The sequence below is a fragment of the Triticum aestivum genome, chromosome 5A (genome assembly GCF_018294505.1).
Source record: "Triticum aestivum cultivar Chinese Spring chromosome 5A, IWGSC CS RefSeq v2.1, whole genome shotgun sequence".
In the NCBI taxonomy this organism is placed as follows: Eukaryota; Viridiplantae; Streptophyta; class Magnoliopsida; order Poales; family Poaceae; genus Triticum; species Triticum aestivum.
In genome coordinates this window covers 7,767,192-7,789,136 of record NC_057806.1, presented here as the reverse complement: position 1 = coordinate 7,789,136, position 21,945 = coordinate 7,767,192, and the positions used below count along the sequence as shown (strand labels likewise).

The window sequence follows — 21,945 nt, the reverse complement described above, 5'->3', positions numbered from 1 at the left end:
AAAGCGAGGACCGTATTGGTGTTTTTTGGGTACAAGGACAAACCTATTATGTGCCAACAAGTTTTTCATTTCCCTCTTTCTCCCTTGGCCTTCTTTGTAAATACTTTCTGTAATACAAAAATCAATAAAATGAGTTCAGGATGGATTTGCCCGCCGTAGTTCCCTCAACAAGAAAAAACGTGTAATTTTTTTCCAGCCACTAGTGACGATGAGGAGGCCCGTTTCTCTAAATAAAAAGTAGTCTTTGGACGAATATATCAGGTTTGTGCAATGAAAGCAACAAGATGAGTATCACAACATAATTTTTATTTTCATTACTCTCTCCTTATAAAGATTTGAGAGAATCTTCCTATTTTCCTCCCGCTATACCAATTCGCCCAACACCCGTCCCTCCAATCTTCACGCCAGCCTGGATTAGAGTTCAAGTCCAACAATGGCTACCTTCATTTATGCCAAAAACTTGTCGAATCTCGAGAGCGAACCTTCGTACCCAAGCCTACCAAGGTGGCTCATGGGCGTGCCCAGCATGCCCGCGGCCATATCCCTAGGGAACCCAAACGGCAGAAGCCAAGGTTCCAAAATCTATGAACGGATCAATGGCAATGGTTCGAGCAATCACCTCTTGTGCATGATTTTCCAGCCTCAGTGGTGATACATCAGGACCACTTACACAATATTTGGGGGATGGCAGCATTTAGGGATGCCCCTGTAGTCCGTACTAAAATCTCTAAAAAGACCTATATTTAGAAACGGAGGGAGTACATTGCTACACTTTTCATAGGATAGGTAGTCAGTTCATCATCCACTGTCACACTTCCATACTAACAGGATGCGAGTTTCAGAGAACTCAAAATAGGTAGCCAGTAAGATGTTCTGCTCTAAGCTGCTGCTACAATCCACAGATCACGTACAGAAAGGCGCCATAATTTGAAGTTCAGGGTTTTAATCCGAGAACACACACCCACAAAAAAAGGAACTTCTCTCCGCAGATGCATGCGGGGTTGATCATACCAGTTCCACCTCAATAGTCTCCCTGCAAGAATCAGTGGATATAAACATGTAATATACCTGTTAAGAATCCGAAACAGCTGACAATGTTATCAATCAGTCAAGGAAAAACAAGATTAAAGATGAAATCTCTTACAAGAGTAATTTCGCAATCTCTTGACTTCCCGGGTCCAACTCCAAAGCACGCAAGAGTGAGTGATAAGCATCATTATAATCCTACGGAACACAAGCGCACGGTGGAATCAAATGACACGGCACATGTGAAAGGAGCAATGAAATTGTCAGTTTGAACCATCCCGGTGCACCTCCATTAAAATTTGAGCTGCTCCTTGCCGATAGTACGCCTTTGCCCACATTGGCTGCAGCTTTTTGCATTCAGTTGCATCATCATAAGACCTTTCTCCATCACCCATTCGAAGCCAGCAGAGGCTCCTGTTTGATAACAACTTTGCGTCAAAGTTATCCATCTTCAGTGCCTGCAACAGACAAAACAGAGGAAAATTGTTGTTGCTGCCACATTCCAGAAGCACTGATCAGTTTAGACATTCCAGACTAGACACTAGTGTGTGCGACAGGATGCACACACTAGTGACTAGTCTTTCAACAAGTACATGTGATAGCATTACAAGGTAACTGGTCATTTTTTACACATGGTTAAGGCCAATCAATTTTCATAATAAATCAACTAAATTGTAATGGAGGAGCATGTTTCATGGTTGTGCCTCCAGTCTAGAAACAAAAAATACTTCAGCAGCGTACCTGTGTGTAGAACACTGATGCATTTAGGTAATCCTGCTTCTTAAATGCTTCAGCTGCTTGTTGCTTTAGGTCAGAGATCCTCTTCTCCACAAAATTATCATCCTGGGCAACTCGCAATAACATGAGTCAGATATATATACATAACTTAAGAGGTCAGATGCGTGTGAGGGAAAAATCAGTACTCTAGCAAGATGTTAAGGTGAAGTGAATGAATACAAGAAACAAATGTTCTAATCAATGCAAGATCTGAAAATCCAGTTTTCACTTGCTACTCAGACTTTAGAAGGAGATCACTATTTAAAAAATGAATTTGTCTCCTCGTTATTTTTAACAGAATCAGATTAAATGAACTATAATTCAAACAAAATGTTATTTAATAAAGCGTCATTCAAATAAAACGACTTTGCGAATTACCATTTGAGCAAAATAAGTAAAATAAAAGAGTTTTCAGAGCAGAGCTTTAACAGCTATGCATATGCAAGAAAATACATGTGCATTTGACTAGCAGGATGAGGAAACTAAGCTTGGGCAATTCTTGATCTATGAAGTTTAGTTAAACATCGACTTGATGCCAAAACTTCTCAGAGAATTAACATGGAATCAAAATCGCCTTGGGTGTGCAAGAAAATTGCTACACTGACATACCTCAAGTTGCTTGATTTCCATCTGCACATGACTAATGATTCCATCAACGCTCCAATGGGCCACAGTTGAAATGGGAGAGGTGAAAGGAAAGAGAATCTCGACATCTTCCCGTGTACCATACTCAACAGCCAACTCTATTGGCAATCTACCAAACTGTTGAGGAAAAAGGTAAATAAGCAATGTTCCAGGCACGATTAATGCAAACCATATTATTCACCTGACCAAAATAACAAAGACACGACACCAAGGGGAAAAGGCGAAACAGCAACAAGTTATGCAAAAAAAAAGGTAACTTAGCACAGCCTTCTATTGTTATTTTGCAGATAGCATGATGCAGCTGTACTTACATCATAACTCGTATGGTTGTTGCACATCAGTATAAGACGTATACTGAAACTATATAGCCAAGCAAGACACGAGAATATGTGAAAAAAAGAAGCATTCTCACCCTGTCAACAACATTTGGGTTTGCACCAGCTTCCAACAAGCACTTAATAGCTTCAGTTAAGCCCTTCTCTGCAGCCTTTGCCAAATGATTAATACCGCTCACATTAGCTCCACCCTATCAGATCAAATATAGAAGGCAAGCCATCATACCGTTGTCTAGTTGCTAATACAGAGATAACTAGATCAGACATAAGTTTATAGATATCCTACATTCCTACTGAAGTATAATAAACAAAGGATGCCATACCTGAATCAATAGCTTCACACAGGACACAGAAGATTTGTGTAATGCCACGTCTATAATTCCAAACAGACCAGCAACCTTGTTGGGCTGGAAAATTTAAACAAAGTACTTCATTTTCATGACAAAATATGACACAGTTTCAAGAGAAAAATGAATTTGGAAGGGAAAATGGGCTGAGCTGATACTTCTTTTCTAAGAGTATAGCTTATATAGTTATATATCCCTTTGTTCCCAGTGATTTTTCAGAGTTGTTGTGTAGTTCACCAGTCCCACCATGCCTGATGTGGCTCAAACAGTAACAGCTATGAGCAATTTCTGCTTAGTTGGTTTCTGAAGGTTGCCAAAATTTGCCACTCTTCTGAAGGTTGCCAAAATTTGCCACACTTTTGCCTAAGCATGTCTATGGTTGGATGATGAAAATGATTGCCATACTTTGCCAAGCCTAAGGAACCCTACCCAATTTTTGTGAGTCAGTGACACGTGGTACCCATGTTGCGGCAAAGAATCTTGCCACAAGTGCGGTTGCCAAACAAATTGTCTAACTTTTGGCGTGGCATGGTTAGTTACCGGCCAAAAAGACCCTCAAATACAGGTGTGTGCAATTGGAGAATGTAGCAAAGACCCGGCAAAGAGAGAACTGGACTAAAAAGACAACATATCAACAAAACATTTGAATAGTACATCTGCACCGTGCTGCAAAAGGATCTTGAGAGTACTAGGATGTCCTTTAAGAGCAGCAAGAAGGAGTGGTGTCCCAAGATCTGATATTGCATCAACATCAGCTCCTTTAGAAAGGAGAAACTTTACTATTTCAGATTGCCCTGGAGAAAAAGAAGGCAAACAAAGATCATAACAGTGTTAATAGTACACGAGAAAACATTTTTGGGCAAGGAAGTTTAAAATATCTAGGAGGGAAAAGCATTATTGCTGGTCCACATTTCCCTGAATAAACTTATGGCAAACAAAGAATTACCATGATCAGAGTACCATAAGACGTAGTCATACTAAGTAAACAGTCATTTAAGGGGAAATTACTTCTAACAGCCATAACAAGATAGTGTATCAAATAGCTATCTCAGGAGATTTGCATAAAAAGACAGTTAATCTACTAAGTAAACAGACATTTTTTGGGAAATCCGTTTCAATGGCTAGAACAAAATAGCATATGAAATAGATATCGTGCAAGAAGATCCACGGACTAAAAGAGTATATACAGTGCCTTAAAAAATTGGTACCAACCTGACGGCACAGGGACTATTTTCACATTTGTGAGACAGAAACCCGAATTAATGTAACAACTATGTTTAGAAGTTTCTTAAGACTGAAGAATATGCAGATGCTCATGAACATGAGAAGCAACTAAGGTTGGTGTTGTTCTGATTTATGGCAACAAAAATCTGTTTCTTTTTTACAGCAACAAATAAAATTGTTTATCGTAGGTTAGCTTAGCTCTTGGTAAAATAAATCCACTTGCATCGCTACTGCATTCCTCTCCACATTCAATGGAAGGCTCTCTAACATAATATCTGCTACTACATTGTAGTGTTCTACGACTGTTTCTTGGCAAGAAAGTTTCAATAGCTAGAGGAGGAAAGCAACTTTGATGGTTCACTTTTCACTGAATATAAATATAAGGAAAACAAAGAATTACTATGATCAGTTACCATAAGTTGGTAGTCATACTGAATACATACTCATTTAGGGGGAAACAGACTACTTTTAACAGCTTGAACTAGATGGTATATTAAATAGTTACTTATCAAGCGAGACTTACATAAGAAGATAGTTATATTTAAATACCAAGTAAACAGACATTTTGGGGTAACTAGTTTCAATGGCTAGAACAAAATAAAATACAACATATAAGAAGATCAGCGGACAAATTCGTAAATGTAATGTCTACAATGTTTTTTCATTCATAACTGAGCAGGATTTCGAATTAATGTGACATGCTTAAACTTTCTTCCCCGCAAAAGAAAAAACTATGCTCAACACATCATTAGACTGATTGATATGCAGACGTGGAAGAAGAGATATTTATCACAGCAGCAATTTCATATTTGTTTGTACCACGAGATGTAGCTGAATGAAGAAGAGTGCCATCTCCGCGTTGCAGATGCAGATCAGCACCATGGTCAAGAAGGTACTTGATGGCAGGGAGGTGGCCATGTTTGACAGCATGCTCCACGGGCGTAAAATCTAGCAGCAAGATCCACATGGCCAGGTCAAAGTCGATGGTCAAGTCATCATAATCATAAGTTAAAGCCACGCAAATTGTCCAAGTGGAGAGGACAATGCATTTTCATTAGGATCAGGAAGCAGATTACCAACAAGGGTGTCAGGCTTGTGGATGTCCATCTTGACCTCCTCGACGAGGTACCGGTAGACTGGCAGCCTGCCGAGTCCACCGGCGGCGTGGAGGGCATTCATGCCCATGTAGGTAGTGTTGGCCACTGTCGCTGGGATCCCATGTCCCTCCACGTCCAGCTCCTTTGCAATCTCTTCAGTTTATACAAAAAAAGGGGGACACTTTTAGTTACCAATTGGGACAAGAACGTGGTATGTGAATACTGCAATCAGAATCGGAAAAAAATCGCAGCTGATTCTTAGGAAGGGGGCCAAGAATTTGGTCTGTAAACCCCCATTTGCGACCAGAAAAAACCCCAAGCCCCAGCGCTCCAGCCTAAATCACAAGCAAAATTGAGACCCCTGGAGCCGTATCTCGCCCACAATCTGCGGTAAATCGGAAGCAGAGCACAGCCAAACCCTAAGCCTCCGGCCAGATCTAGCGAGCGAAATGACCCGGGACGCCGGGGAGAGAGAGGGAGGGAGGGAGGTGCGGGGATTTGGTGAAATGCGGCGCTTACTCTTGATCTCGAGGACGTCGCCGTGGTGGGCGGCTTCGATGAACCTGGCCTCCGGCGGCCACCGGTCGCGCTCTGCACAGCAAGCGAAATCGAACGATGAGACGGCCGGCGGAGGGAGGGTCGACGGTCGATTGGGTTAGGTTAGGTTGGGGTGTCAGTCGCCTTTACCGAGGAAGAGCTCGTACAGGCGAGGCAGCGGCCACTCCCGGCTCCCCATCCTCCCCTCACTCTCTTCCTTCGCCGCCGCCGGCGGCGGCGGCGGCGGCGGCGGCGGTGGCGGAGGAAGGCAAAGGACGAGGGAATCTTCTGGAGAAGGGCGGGAAAAGGGAGGGGTTGGGGTTGGGTGCCGTCGTCCCTTCCCTTCCCTTGCTTTGCTTTTCAATTCAAGTTTTGAATTCTGAATTTAAACTTGATTTACTGATTTCCTCTTCGACGGCGATTATGTATGCCCCCTTTTGGGAAGAAATGCATCCACTATCCTACCAAATTGAGTCCAATTTTCCGAAGACGAATCCCATTAATAAAGTAACTAAAGAGATCTCTACGCAAAAACAAAGTAACTAAAGTGATGCCTCGATAAATGTTGGCGTGAAGTCATGGCATGAGCCTGAGATAGGATCAAGGTGCATGAATATTCCGGTGGTGGAAGCACAGCGGTGCCGCCCAGCCGACTAGAGTTCGAACCGTTGTCAGTCGAATTCCGTGTCTCACATTCTCTCTTATATAATTGTCGCGGGATTCCTCCCTGCTAGTCCCGTGTAAATCCATCCCCGCCAAATATGAATAGGTTTTGGATTCCATCTAAGAGAAGGAAGAAGTAGCCTAAGTTGGAGAAAAGTTGACATTCATCAAACATAACCTACCAAACCATCTTTTATTCTAATGAGAGGTGATCACCCAGGCGACTAGGATTTACAGGTCCACATCGCGCGGCTCCCGGTGGAGGCATTGGTGTTGGCGTTCTTGTTCCAGGGCGGCAACCTTGTGTCGTCGCGGCTGGTTCTCCAATCTCTACTGCAAAATTCCATGTTGGTTTTGCACCATGTCCCAGGAGTAGACTATTTCACTGCTTCCTCATCTTCGGCCGATGAAGCATGTGTTGTGGGATTTGTTGCTGGATCGTGAAGTTGTGATCGGGCCTAGTCCGGGTTTGATGTGGTGAGAGCGATTGGTGATCTTCGGTCGCATTATGGATCTTCGGAGGCAATCAAACTCCGATGTGATATTCCTGTCTGAATCATACCTTGGGAAGACCAAGGCGGGAAATGATGCACAAACATAAGTTTGATGAGATGCTAATCCATGAGAGTGATGGAAGAAGTGGAGGTTTGTTACTGTTGTGGAGGAAGAAGGATTGCAAAATAGTGGTGAAGACACTATAACAAAATTTATTGATGCGATTGTGAACAATGGGACTGAATGGCTGCTCACGAGGTTCCAGTGGCAGAGCCAGAAACTAAATATAGAAGGGGCCAAAACATGTTATATAATGTTAGAGGGGGCCAAATCACCTAAACCTAGCTAATTTTGTTTGACAAATGGAAGATTAGGAGTACATATAGATGTATTTGTGAGAGCATAGGGGGGGGGGGGGGCTTGGCCCCTGCCAGCACCCCCCTGCCTCCGCCACTATGAAGTTCTATGCGGAGCCCAAGTGGGAGGATAAAAATAAATCTTGGGATTACATTTGTGATTTGCAAGCTAGGATGGACATGGCATGACTGATCTTTGTGGAATTTAATGAGATCTTGTGCTCGAAAGAGGAGGCTGGCGCTCCTAGGGCACAACAAAGCAGATCGAAGCAAGGTGGCCACATAAATTTCTTTATAGTAATTCTTTTGTTCTCTTTTTTTCTTTCAAGAACATCAGATCTGTATGTGACGTTAATTTTGAGAAAACATTCTTCCAATTTGTATAAAGTGGTAATATCATACTCCCTCCGACCCAAATTAATTGTCGTAACTAAAGTTGCGACAATTAATTTGGATCGGAGGGAGTAATAATTATTTACATCTTTGTACATGAACCTGAATGCCAATGCTAGAAGTTGTCCAGACAAATGGCAAAAATTGTTACTTGTCTTCAAAGATTCTATCATTGCACAGTGCACAAAATAAAACCTTGCAAATTGTAAAACATATATAGTTATATGTGTTTCTTCGAGGATTTGCTCATCTTATGGTTTCATGCTTTTCTAGATTTGGATTGGCTCATAAACGCACGTGTCGCCTTTTGAAACCAGTGACTGTAGACATGTACAAAGAAGAGACCGGTGATCTAGAGCAAGCCTCCAACTCTTCCTCCGACAATGTGCCGAGAAGCAAGAAAAAAGTGCCATCTTCATAAGAGATTTGAAGACCTAAAGGGCGTTATGGCTTGGGTTTGCGATACCAGCCAGCTAAATGAGTCGAGAGCTAGCTAGTATTGGGACTATGAATGTTGGTCAGGTGCCTGTTGGCTTCCAGAACGAGTGGACCAGATGATGATTGCTGACGCTGGGCCTACAACACCCCGACATTAGCCTCTCAGTTCTGAATGCCTATGCAAACTTCCTCCGCGTCAACGACGATGACATCTATAGTGTCGGTGCCCCTCTCAACGACAACATGACATCTTCGGACTATGAATCCGTGAACCGGATGACTAGATGATGGTACATCTGATCCAAGACCACTAACACATGATTTGGTGGGGGTGATATCATTTGTAAAACTCATAGTGGCAGAAGAATAACATGCCTTAAAGAGGTTGGGGTTATAGCTTATAGTTTGACATTTGATACATGAGAGGAGGTATAGCAGGAAATGCAATATAAAGCTTAGATGGTGGGTGATGGGGTCGAAGAAGAAATATTTTGTAAGGATAAATGCAATTACTATATGTGTTAGCTTGTGATTTGAGCATAATATTCTAAAGAAGGGCCACTTTAAAGTAATAATATAGGCCTTACCAAATGTGGGTGTCCCAAAATTATTGGCAAGCGAGTTCGCCGCCAAGAATTGGCCTGGGCACAAAATTAGGAGTGGCAACAAACATATTGGCAAGATCAGAATTTTTGGGTAACATCCAAGCAAAGGCATAGTCCATCAGTCAATGCCCATAATTTGGTAGGGCGGCTGTGGGCTACCATCAAAACAGCCCCTATATATTTGTTCACATACATATACATTTTTATGTAAATACATTAATCTTGTGCCAAACATTTAACTCTAACATGATTATGAAGTTCAATTCATCGTCCATATCGTACAAGTTGCGAGTCTCACAAAACTCAAAAGAAGTAGCTAGATTCTACTATAGCCATGTTCCTTCCACGTTCCATGAATTACATTTAAATAGGAACCATGATTCTAAAATTTTGATTGAGGATACACAAATAATTTGAAAATTATGCCTTTAATTGGCATTGTGTTAATTCCATCTGCTTCATGAAAGAATCAGTTAATCGAATGTATGTGTTGATTCACTCATTTCCAAAGGCCATCAGTGATAGGGTAAGTGCCTACACAAATAAAAACATCAAGGTTCAAACAAATACGCCAGGTATATTGGTGATTATCACATTTATATTCAATGAAGCAAGGGGCAGGAAGAATTCAAGAAATTTAAAAAACTATAATAAAGGCTCAGGGAAATTGGGGGAACAGACAAATTGAATCGACACAAGAGAGAAATGTGATGACTTAAATTCATCATAACAAAAATCTACTACTACATTAGGAAGATGATTACCTTCTATGATATTCTCTCCACAATCCGATACAATTACGGTCAAGTTTCTAACTCTTCGGCAAAGTTTCGTGGCACGAAATATTTGAATCTGTAAAGTCAACAATATTATTTCAAATTTCTATGGTCGACATAAATTTAAGCATTCCATAGTTAAAGCATAATAGTAACTTACTTGAACACCTATTTCAGCATTTAAGACTTTTGCTTGATCAAATTGGTCCCCGCCTATATCTAGCAACATCTTTTCCAACTAACAAGGTACAAAAGTCGAGAGCATAAAGTGTCACATAAAAAAAATATTTTCTCCATTTTACCTAAAAAAATACCTTACCTCGGTTGTACTAGAAATATACTCTCCATTGAAACGTTCAATAATATCACCCTTGCGGATTCCAAGTTTCTCAGCATTCGATTCTTTTGACACCTAATGTTTAATTGACCATCATTAAACCATAATATGCACGAGGAACATTTTTTTATGAAAACTAATAGCAAGTGTGACAATATATAGATAATGTTAAACAACACAATATACCTGTTCAACAATAATACCGGATGAAATGTTATGCTTACGCCTTATCCTCTCAATACAAATAGGATCTAGAAGCTTGATGGAAGTAAAGGTCATTCCAAGGTGGGCACGAGGGACGCACCTATAAAAAATATAATCACTAAGATTGTAATTGTCTTACAGGCTTATGTTAGAAGTAAAACAACATATTCATTAGAAAAGATACCAAATTGAGTATCACACAAAACTTAGGCAAGACCACTATAGAATTAATACCATAATAAGACATTAGTTCACGCCCTTCTCAAAGAGGATTAAGCTTGAAAAATAAGTCACTAGGTTAAATAGAAAAACTAAATCTTTACACCAAATTGAGTTCCTATACCCTGCATAGAAATAGTTGGGAAGGCACGCATAATTTGATAAGGTGATCAACACACATTTTCTCTGTAATGTTAGACCCATTTTATATATAGCACCTAGGCCTAAACATAATGATTTTTATAAACCATATTTTAGCAATTCTTTCATAATTTGATAAGGTGGTCAACACACATTTTCTCTATAATGTTAGACCCATTTTATGTATAGCACCTAGACCTAAACATAATGATTTTTATAAACCATATTTTAGCAATTCTTTCAAACGTAGTAATTGTTAAGCAATCGTAATCCGGACATAATAACTTTGTAGTTGTTCAATCGTAATCTGGAGTATAAGAGAATGCATTATCTTAATTAACAACACAAAAAAGGAATTGGGAATAAGGGTCGTACTTCAACTTTCTCCATGAATTCAAGCACTTATGCAATATAGATGAGGGTAAAAAGGTCTCATTGATTTGATTGTTGACAATTCCCACAACCTTCCCTTCTAAGTCAATGATGGGGCCTCCATCGTCACGGAACTACAACATGGTAACAATAACAGACATTATAATTTGTACTAGGAAAATAGCAACATTGAAATAGAAAACATAAATTTAGAATTAAATCATAGTACGTACTCTATGTTCATCGTTGGAAAAATACATGTAGTGACATCTCTCATGACGGATTGGAATCCTATATTCCACCCTACCATGGGTTATCCTTAGATCAAGATTTTCATCTCTTCCAAGTCGGAAACCGTCTTGACCAGAGTTTACATTGTCGTTAAAAGTGGATAGCTGAACCGGTTTGTCCACTACAACCTCATAAAGAGCAAATTCATAATGCTCCTGTAGGTAGAGGAGACTGGCTTCTGCGGTTGTGTCGTCCAACAAGCGAACAATGACCTGGAAATACAACCGCAAAAATTATGACACAATGATAGAATTTTCATAATATTTGATGAAACCATTTTCGAGAGATGAACTATTAAAAAAACGCCACACCAAATCAAGTCTATTATTGGAAGTACGGAGTGTGCATACATACTAGCTAGCTAGTTCATTTTTCTTCTACGAAAATTGGGGAGACCACAATTAATGGTAACCGTTGTGGATTGAGGCATTGCAAATGATTAAATTTTGAGATGAAAGGAAAAAGGGCAACAACAAAAAAAACTAGTGAATGAAGATGACATATACTTAGAATAGTGAGTTAGTGTTAGGAAGCTCACCTCAGCCTCGCGATGATATTCATCCGTCCACTCATTCTTCCACTCATCGTATTCCTTTGCGCGAATGAGATGCGCAGACGTCAAAACCACGGCGGTATTCTTCTTGTCGTCCCATTGAATCCACAAACCAGAACACCTATTCAGCGGCTCATCGTCTGCAATTAAAGAAAAACCGGAAGTCACAACACTCGGTCGATGTCCTAGAAAAATATTATCAATATTTATGTTTAGTTATGTACCAAGATAGGACGAGAGGGTTGTTGGGGAACGTTGCAGAAAACAAAAATTTTCCTACGATTTCACCAAGATCCATCTAGGAGTTCATCTAGCAACGAGTGATCGGATTGCATCTATATACCTTTGTAGATCACGCGTGGAAGCGTTCAAAGAACGGGGATGAAGAAGGCGTACTCGACGTGATCCAAATCACCGGAGATCCTAGCGCCAAACGGACGGCACCTCCGCGTTCAACACACGTACGGTCAGCGTAACGTCTCCTTCTTCTTGATCCAGCAAGGGGGAAGGAGAGGTTGAGGAAGATGGCTCCAGCAGCAGCACGACGGCGTGGTGGTGGTGGAGCTGCAGTACTCCGGCAGGGCTTCGCCAAGCACTATGGAGGAGGAGGATGTGTTGGAGAGGGAGAGGGAGGCACCAAAGGCGTGGGTGAGAGACCCTCCTTCCCCCACTATATATAGGGAGCCAAGGGGGAGGGGCGCCGGCCCTAGGAGATGCAATCTCCTAGGGGGGGCGGCGGCCAAGGGAGGAATCCCTCCTCCCCAAGGCACCTAGGAGGTGCCTTCCCCCTTTGGGACTCTTCCCTTCCTTATCTCTTGGCGCATGGGCCTCTTGGGGCTGGTGCCCTTGGCGCATATGGGCCAAGGCGCACCCCCTACAGCCCATGTGGCCCCCCGGGGCAGGTGGCCCCACCCGGTGGACCCCCGGGACCCTTCCGGTGGTCCCGGTACAATACCGGTGACCCCGAAACTTGTCCCGATGGCCGAAATAGCACTTCCTATATATAATTCTTTACCTCCGGATCATTCCGGAACTCCTCGTGACGTCCGGGATCTCATCCGGGACTCCGAACAACATTCGGGTTACTGCATATACATATCCCTACAACACTAGCGTCACCGAACCTTAAGTGTGTAGACCCTACGGGTTCGGGAGACATGTAGACATGACCGAGATCGCTCTCCGGTCAATAACCAACAGCGAGATCTGGATACCCATGTTGGCTCCCACATGCTCCTCGATGATCTCATCGGATGAACCACGATGTCGAGGATTCAAGCAACCCCGTATACAATTCCCTTTGTTAATCGGTATGTTACTTGCCCGAGATTCGATCGTCGGTATCCCAATACCTCGTTCAATCTCGTTACCAGCAAGTCACTTTACTCATACCGTAATGCATGATCCGTGACCAGACACTTGGTCACTTTGAGCTCATTATGATGATGCATTACCGAGTGGGCCCAGTGATACCTCTCCGTCATACGGAGTGACAAATCCCAGTCTTGATCCATGTCAACCCAACAGACACTTTCGGAGATACCCGTAGTATACCTTTATAGTCACCCAGTTACGTTGTGACGTTTGGTATACCCAAAGCACTCCTACGGTATCCGGGAGTTACACGATCTCATGGTCTAAGGAAAGGATACTTGACATTGGAAAACTCTAGCAAACAAACTATACGATCTTGTGCTATGTTTAGGATTGGGTCTTGTCCATCACATCATTCTCCTAATGATGTGATCTCGTTATCAATGACATCCAATGTCCATAGTCAGGAAATCATGACTATCTGTTGATCAACGAGCTAGTCAACTAGAGGCTTACTAGGGACATGTTGGTGTCTATTATTCACACATGTATTACGATTTCCGGATAACACAATTATAGCATGAATAAAAGACAATTATCATGAACAAGGAAATATAATAATAATCCTTTTATTATTGCCTCTAGAGCATATTTCCAACAGTCTCCCACTTGCACTAGAGTCAATAATCTAGTTACATTGTGATGAATCGAACACCCATGGAATTCTGGTGTTGATCATGTTTTGCTCTAGGGAGAGGTTTAGTCAACGGATCTGCTACATTCAGGTCCGTATGTACTTTACAAATATCTATGTCTCCATCTTGAACATTTTCATGAATGGAGTTGAAGCGACGCTTGATGTGCCTTGTCTTCTTATGAAACTTGGGCTCCTTGGTAAGTGCAATAGCTCCAGTGTTGTCACAAAAGAGTTTGATTGGCCCCGACGCATTGGGCATGACTCCTAGGTCGGTGATGAACTCCTTCACCCAAATTGCTTCATGCGCTGCCTCCGAGGCTGCCATGTACTCCGCTTCACATGTAGATCCCGCCACGACGCTCTGCTTGCAACTGCACCAGCTTACTGCCCCACCATTCAAAATATACACGTATCCGGTTTGTGACTTTGAGTCATCCAGATTTGTGTCGAAGCTAGCGTCGACGTAACCCTTTATGACGAGCTCTTCGTCACCTTCATAGACGAGAAACATTTCCTTAGTCCTTTTCAGGTACTTCAGGATATTCTTGACCGCTGTCCAGTGTTCCTTGCCGGGATTACTTTGGTACCTTCCTACCAAACTTATGACAAGATTTACATCAGGTCTGGTACACAGCATGGCATACATAATAGAACCTATGGCTGAGGCATAGGGGATGACACTCATCTCTTCTATATCTTCTGCCGTGGTTGGACATTGAGCTGAGCTCAATTTCACACCTTGCAACACAGGCAAGAACCCCTTCTTAGACTGATCCATATTGAACTTCTTCAATATCTTATCAAGGTATGTGCTTTGTGAAAGACCTATGAGGCGTCTTGATCTATCTCTGTAGATCTTGATGCCTAATATATAAGCAGCTTCTCCAAGGTCCTTCATTGAAAAACTCTTATTCAAGTAGGCCTTAATGCTGTCCAAGAGTTCTATATCATTTCCCATCAAAAGTATGTCATCTACATATAATATGAGAAATGCTACAGAGCTCCCACTCACTTTCTTGTAAACACAGGCTTCTCTATAAGTCTGTGTAAACCCAAACGCTTTGATCATCTCATCAAAGCGAATGTTCCAACTCCGAGATGCTTGCACCAACCCATAAATCGAGCGTTGGAGCTTGCACACCTTGTCAGCATACTTAGGATCGACAAAACCTTCCGGCTGCATCATATACAATTCTTCCTTAAGGAAACCATTAAGGAATGCCATTTTGACGTCCATTTGCCATATTTCATAATCATAGAATGCGGCAATTTCTAACATGATTCGGACGGACTTCAGCTTCGCTACTGGTGAGAAAGCCTCATCGTAGTCAACCCCTTGAACTTGTCGATAACCCTTAGCGACAAGCCGAGCTTTATAGATGGTCACATTACCATCCGCGTCTGTCTTCTTCTTAAAGATCCATTTATTTTTTATGGCTCGCCGCTCTACGGGCAAGTCAGTCAAAGTCCATACTTCGTTTTCATACATGGATCCTATCTCGGATTTCATGGCTTCTAGCCATTTGTCGGAATCCGGGCCCGCCATCGCTTCTTCATAGTTCGAAGGTTCACCGTTGTCTAACAACATGATTTCCAAGACAGGGTTGCCGTACCACTCTGGCGCGGAACGTGTCCTTGTGGACCTTCGAATTTCAGTAGGAGCTTGATCAGAAGTATCTTGATCATCATCATTAACTTCCTCTCTAGTCGGTGCAGGCACCTCAGGAACATTTTCTTGAGTTGTGCCATTTTCCGGTTCAAGAGGTAATACTTCATCAAGTTCTACTTTCCTCCCACTTACTTCTTTCAAGAGAAACTCTTTCTCTAGAAAGGACCCATTCTTGGCAACAAAGATCTTGCCTTCGGATCTGAGGTAGAAGGTATACCCAATAGTTTCTTTAGGATATCCTATGAAGACGCATTTTTCCGATTTGGGTTCGAGCTTTTCAGGTTGAAGTTTCTTGACATAAGCATCGCATCCCCAAACTTTTAGAAACGACAGCTTAGGTTTCTTCCCAAACCATAATTCATACGGTGTCGTCTCAACGGATTTCGACGGAGCCCTATTTAAAGTGAATGCGGCAGTCTCTAAAGTATAGCCCCAAAAAGATAGCGGTAAATTGGTAAGAGACATCATAGATCGCACCATATCTAATAGAGTGCGATTACGACGTTCGGACACACCATTACGCTGAGGTGTTCCAGGCGGCGTCAGTTGTGAAACTATTCCACATTTTCTTAAGTGTGTGCCAAACTCATGACTCAAGTATTCTCCTCCACGATCTGATCGCAGGAACTTGATTTTCCTGTCACGTTGATTCTCAACCTCACTCTGAAATTCTTTGAACTTTTCAAAGGTCTCAGACTTGTGCTTCATTAAGTAGACATACCCATATCTACTCAAGTCATCAGTGAGGGTGAGAACATAACGATAGCCACCGCGAGCCTCAACACTCATTGGACCGCACACATCAGTATGTATGATTTCCAATAAGTTGGTTGCTCGCTCCATTGTTCCTGAGAATGGAGTCTTGGTCATTTTACCCATGAGGCATGGTTCGCACGTGTCAAATGATTCGTAATCAAGAGACTCTAAAAGTCCATCTGCATGGAGCTTCTTCATGCATTTGACACCTATGTGACCAAGGCGGCAGTGCCACAAGTATGTGGGACTATCATTATCAATCTTACATCTTTTGATACTCACACTATGAACATGTGTAGCATTACGCTCGAGATTCATTAAGAATAAACCATTCACCATCGGAGCATGACTATAAAACATATCTCTCATATAAATAGAACAACCATTATTCTCGGATTTAAATGAGTAGTCATCTCGAATTAAACGAGATCCTGATACAATGTTCATGCTCAAACTTGGCACTAAATAACAATTATTGAGGTTCAAAACTAATCCCGTAGGTAAATATAGAGGTAGCGTGCCGACGGCGATCACATCGACCTTGGAACCATTCCCGACGCGCATCGTCACCTCGTCCTTCGCCAGTCTCCGCTTATTCCGCAGCTACTGCTTTGAGTTACAAATGTGAGCAACTGCACCGGTATCAAATACCCAAGAGCTACTACGAGTATTGGTAAGGTACACATCAATTACATGTATATCACATATACCTTTCGTTTTGCCGGCCTTCTTGTCCGCTAAGTATTTGGGGCAGTTCCGCTTCCAGTGACCACTTTCCTTGCAATAAAAGCACTCAGTCTCGGGCTTGGGTCCATTCTTTGGCTTCTTCCCGACAGCTTGCTTGCCGGGCGCGGCAACTCCCTTGCCGTCTTTCTTGAAGGTTTTCTTACCCTTGCCTTTCTTGAACTTAGTGGTTTTATTCACCATCAACACTTGATGTTCCTTTTTGACTTCTACCTCTGCTGATTTCAGCATTGCAAATACTTCAGGAATGGTCTTTTCCATCCCTTGCATATTGAAGTTCATCACAAAGCTCTTGTACCTCGGTGGAAGCGACTAAAGGATTCTGTCAATGACCGCGTCATCTGGGAGATTAACTCCCAGCTGAGTCAAGCGATTATGCAACCCAGAATAGTGAGTATGTGCTCACTGACAGAACTATTTTCCTCCATCTTACAGCTGATGAACTTGTTGGAGACTTGATATCTCTCGACCCGGGCATGAGCTTGGAAAACCATTTTCAGCTCTTCGAACATCTCATATGCTCCGTGTCTCTCAAAACGCTTTTGGAGCCCCGGCTCTAAGCTGTAAAGCATGCCGCACTGAACGAGGGAGTAGTCATCGGTACGTGCCTGCCAAGCGTTCATAACATCTTGTTCTGCAGGGAGAACAGGTGCGTCACCCAGCGGTGCTTGTAGGACATAATCTTTCTTGGCAGCTATGAGGATGATCCTCAGGTTCCGGACCCAGTCCGTGTAGTTGCTGCCATCGTCTTTCAGCTTGGTTTCCTCTAGGAACGCGTTGAAGTTGAGGACTACGTTGGCCATTTGATCTACAAGACATATTTGTAAATATTTTAGACTAAGTTCATGATAATTAAGTTCATCTAATCAAATTATTCAATGAACTCCCACTTAGATAGACATCCCTCCTGTAATCTAAGTATAACATGATCCGAGTTAACTAGGCCGTGTCCGATCATCACGTGAGACGGACTAGTCAACATCGGTGAACATCTTCATGTTGATCGTATCTTCTATACGACTCATGGTCGACCTTTCGGTCTTCTGTGTTCCGAGGCCATGTCTGTACATGCTAGGCTCGTCAAGTCAACCTAAGTGTTTGCATGTGTAAATCTGTCTTACACCCGTTGTATGTGAACGTTAGAATCTATCACACCCGATCATTACGTGGTGCTTCAAAACAATGAACTGTCGCAACGGTGCACAGTTAGGGGGAACACTTTCTTGAAATTATTATGAGGGATCATCTTATTTACTACCGTCGTTCTAAGTAAACAAGATGCAAAAACATGATAAACATCACATGCAATCAAATAATAATAGTGACATGATATGACCAATATCACATAGCTCCTTTGATCTCCATCTTGGGGCTCCATGATCATCTTGTCACCGGCATGACACCATAATCTCCATCATCATGATCTCCATCATCGTGTCTCCATGAAGTTGCTCGCCAACTATTACTTCTACTACTATGGCTAACGCGTTTAGCAATAAAGTAAAGTAATTTACATGGCGTTTCTCAATGACACGCAGGTCATACAAAAAATAAAGACAACTCCTATGGCTCCTGCCGGTTGTCATACTCATCGACATGCAAGTCGTGATTCCTATTACAATAGCATGAACATCTCATACATCACATATAAATCATTCATCATTCATCACAACTTTGGCCATATCATATCACAAAGCACTTGCTGCAAAAACAAGTTAGACGTCCTCTAATTGTTGTTGCAAGTTTTACGTGGCTGAAGTAGGGTTCTAGCAAGAACGTTTTCTTACCTAGGTGAAAGCCACAACGTGATTTGTCAACTTCTATTTACTCTTCATAAGGACCCTTTTCATCGAATCCGCTCCAACTAAAGTGGGAGAGACAGACACCCGCCAGCCACCTTATGCAACTTGTGTATGTTAGTCGGTGGAACCGGTCTCACGTAAGCGTACGTGTAAGGTTGGTCCGGGCCGCTTCATCCTACAATACCGCTGAAGCAAGATAAGACTAGTAGCGGCAAGAAAGTTGACAACATCAACGCCCACAACAAATTGTGTTCTACTCGTGCAAGAGAACTACCATAGACCTAGCTCATGATGCCACTGTTGGGGAACGTTGCAGAAAACAAAATTTTCCTACGGTTTCACCAAGATCCATCTAGGAGTTCATCTAGCAACGAGTGATCGGATTGCATCTACATACCTTTGTAGATCACGCGCGGAAGCGTTCAAAGAACGGGGATGAGGAAGGCGTACTCGACGTGATCCAAATCACCGAAGATCCTAGCGCCGAACGGACGACACCTCCGCGTTCAACACACGTACAATCAGCGTAACGTCTCCTTCTTCTTGATCCAGCAAGGGGGAAGGAGAGGTTGAGGAAGATGACTCCAGCAGCAGCACGACGGCGTGGTGGTGGTGGAGCTATAGTACTCCGGCATGGCTTCGCCAAGCACTATGGAAGAGGAGGATGTGTTGGAGAGGGAGAGGGAGGCACCAAAGGCGTGGGTGAGAGGCCCTCCTTCCCCCACTATATATAGGGAGCCAAGGGGGAGGGGCGCCGTCCCTAGGAGATGCAATCTCCTAGGGGGGGCGGCGGCCAAGGGAGGAATCCCTCCTCCCCAAGGCACCTAGGAGGTGCCTTCCCCCTTTGGGACTCTTCCCTTCCTTATCTCTTGGCGCATGGGCCTCTTGGGGCTGGTACCCTTGGCCCATATGGGTCAAGGCGCACCCCCTACAGTCCATGTGCCCCCCCGGGGCAGGTGGCCCCACCCGGTGGACCCCCGGGACCCTTTCGGTGGTCCCGGTACAATACCGGTGACCCCGAAACTTGTCCCGATGGCCGAAATAGCACTTCATATATATAATTCTTTACCTCTGGACCATTCCGGAACTCCTCGTGACGTCCGGGATCTCATCCGGGACTCCGAACAACATTCGGGTTACTGCATATACATATCCCTACAACCCTAGCGTCACCGAACCTTAAGTGTGTAGACCCTACGGGTTCGGGAGACATGTAGACATGACCGAGATCGCTCTCCGGTCAATAACCAACAGCGGGATCTGGATACCCATGTTGGCTCCCACATGCTCCTCGATGATCTCATCGGATGAACCACGATGTCGAGGATTCAAGCAACCCCGTATACAATTCCCTTTGTCAATCGGTATGTTACTTGCCCGAGATTCGATCGTCGGTATCCCAATACCTCGTTCAATCTCGTTACCGGCAAGTCACTTTACTCGTACCGTAATGCATGATCCCGTGACCAGACACTTGGTCACTTTGAGCTCATTATGATGATGCATTACCGAGTGGGCCCAGTGATACCTCTCCGTCATACGGAGTGACAAATCCCAGTCTTGATCCATGTCAACCCAACAGACACTTTCGGAGATACCCGTAGTATACCTTTATAGTCACCCAGTTACGTTGTGACGTTTGGTATACCCAAAGCACTCCTACGGTATCTGGGAGTTACACGATCTCATGGTCTAAGGAAAGGATACTTGACATTGGAAAACTCTAGCAAACGAACTATACGATCTTGTGCTATGTTTAGGATTGGGTCTTGTCCATCACATCATTCTCCTAATGATGTGATCTCGTTATCAATGACATCCAATGTCCATAGTCAGGAAACCATGACTATCTGTTGATCAACGAGCTAGTCAACTAGAGGCTTACTAGGGACATGTTGGTGTCTATTATTCACACATGTATTACGATTTCCGGATAACACAATTATAGCATGAATAAAAGACAATTATCATGAACAAGGAAATATAATAATAATCTTTTTATTATTGCCTCTAGGGTATATTTCCAACAAGGGCGACGACAGAGTTGGCGGCAAAAAGCACGGCATCCTTTGCAGGCTCACGGATATGAAGAAGGCTTCGGTCGTTGGACAGGCACGAACGGGGAGAGTAGCGGTCCGAGGTGAAGACAAACCGACAAGCTACATACACATACACAAAAGAAATTAGCTATGTTAGTGTCTTGGTAACGACGATGAGGAGGAAAATTTCGAACCACTGGGGAAAAAATTCAGCTAGATTAGTGTCTTGGTAACGACGATGATAATGACGAGAAAAAGAGGGATCAATACATTTGTCTGCTCGGTATTCGGCTTCGGCATGCTTGTAGGCGGCACGTATGTCTGGCCTATGAGCTAGCTCGTCGGGGATGTAGGGTTTGTGGAGCAGAGGGCTGGGTGGATAAGAGGATTCCTCCGCCGAGGACTCGACCACATCATCGTCGTACGCACGATCTGCATACATGCAGAAAATATAAACACCAATACTGCTAGTAGTAGTACTACTCATGTCGTGATTAGGAGGGGAATCGGGCGGAGGTTGGGCACCTAATTTTGGTTGGGGTTGGGCTTTTTCACTCTCAAAGGCCGCGAACATCACTGCCAGGCTTCTCTTGATCTTCTTCTTCTTCTTCCTCCTCGCTTTCGTCTCCGTCTCCGTCCCCGGATTCCCCCTCCTGCGCCTCCTCCTGTCCTTCGGCATCGTCCAACGGTTTGGGGTTGAGGCGGCTGCGGCTGCGTGCGTGTCTTGATTTTCAATCTCTCCTCTTCTTTTATAGACTGCCGCGACGAGAAGCTGTACCAATGGATGCGGGACTTGTTTCCGTCACTGACTCGACCTGGGCTGCCCGTGGACCCTGGTTTGCGTTTGTCATACAAAACTATGATTTTATTTACGCGTGAACTATATTTTATTGTTTGGATTTGAACTCAGTTGTTGAAATCGCTGTCAAACGCTTACCGGGGTTTTTCGGTTACAAGGGTCTGCTCGGCCACGAGGGTCTGCTCTTTTACAGGTAGGCTACGAGGGTCTGCTCGGTCGCAACCCGCGTCGACCCGCAAATTTGTTTTTCCGCGAACTGTAAACGCATTTTACGGGTCGGCATTATACGGGGTC

The 21,945-nt window shown here is 43.3% G+C and overlaps 2 protein-coding genes across 4 annotated transcripts; both read right to left on the bottom strand.

Moving 5' to 3' along the window:
- Positions 1-606: 606 nt before the first annotated feature.
- On the bottom strand, positions 607-6,394 carry LOC123101974 (ankyrin-1). 3 transcript variants are annotated; one of them, XM_044523221.1, is made up of 12 exons: positions 6,139-6,394; positions 5,971-6,042; positions 5,431-5,604; positions 5,174-5,302; positions 3,785-3,924; positions 3,107-3,190; positions 2,861-2,974; positions 2,413-2,565; positions 1,768-1,869; positions 1,314-1,484; positions 1,145-1,224; positions 607-1,033 (listed from the first exon to the last, which is right to left on the bottom strand). In XM_044523221.1, exons 1-12 carry the CDS (start codon positions 6,185-6,187, stop codon positions 1,006-1,008), a joined length of 1,296 nt encoding a protein of 431 aa, XP_044379156.1. In that variant the 5' UTR covers positions 6,188-6,394; the 3' UTR covers positions 607-1,005. The 3 variants fall into 3 exon arrangements, with proteins under 3 accessions (XP_044379156.1, XP_044379157.1, XP_044379158.1); XM_044523222.1 differs by lacking the exon at positions 5,431-5,604; XM_044523223.1 differs by lacking the exons at positions 5,174-5,302; positions 5,431-5,604 and having other exon boundaries at positions 6,139-6,393.
- Positions 6,395-9,433: 3,039 nt separating this feature from the next.
- On the bottom strand, positions 9,434-21,531 carry LOC123101113 (probable periplasmic serine endoprotease DegP-like). Its single transcript, XM_044522721.1, has 9 exons — positions 21,378-21,531; positions 21,123-21,284; positions 11,817-11,971; positions 11,221-11,490; positions 10,991-11,121; positions 10,238-10,355; positions 10,034-10,126; positions 9,875-9,952; positions 9,434-9,472 (listed from the first exon to the last, which is right to left on the bottom strand). Exons 1-9 carry the CDS (start codon positions 21,529-21,531, stop codon positions 9,434-9,436), a joined length of 1,200 nt encoding a protein of 399 aa, XP_044378656.1.
- Between the last annotated feature and the right edge of the window lie 414 nt (positions 21,532-21,945).

What these genes read in the sequence shown, in the direction of transcription:
- LOC123101974 (XM_044523221.1), bottom strand. Translation starts at nt 6,187, where the DNA reads ATGGGGAGCCGGGAGTGGCCGCTGCCTCGCCTGTACGAGCTCTTCCTC. An exon ending in GTGTGAAGCTATTGATTCAG is followed by an intron (nt 2,975 to 3,106) that starts GTATGGCATCCT and finishes TTGATCTGATAG; the next exon opens with GGTGGAGCTAATGTGAGCGG. An exon ending in ACCCAAATGTTGTTGACAGG is followed by an intron (nt 2,566 to 2,860) that starts GTGAGAATGCTT and finishes TTTCCTCAACAG; the next exon opens with TTTGGTAGATTGCCAATAGA.
- LOC123101113 (XM_044522721.1), bottom strand. Translation starts at nt 21,531, where the DNA reads ATGCCGAAGGACAGGAGGAGGCGCAGGAGGGGGAATCCGGGGACGGAG. An exon ending in AATTCATGGAGAAAGTTGAA is followed by an intron (nt 10,356 to 10,990) that starts GTACGACCCTTA and finishes TATTTTTTATAG; the next exon opens with GTGCGTCCCTCGTGCCCACC. An exon ending in ATATTTCTAGTACAACCGAG is followed by an intron (nt 9,953 to 10,033) that starts GTAAGGTATTTT and finishes GTACCTTGTTAG; the next exon opens with TTGGAAAAGATGTTGCTAGA.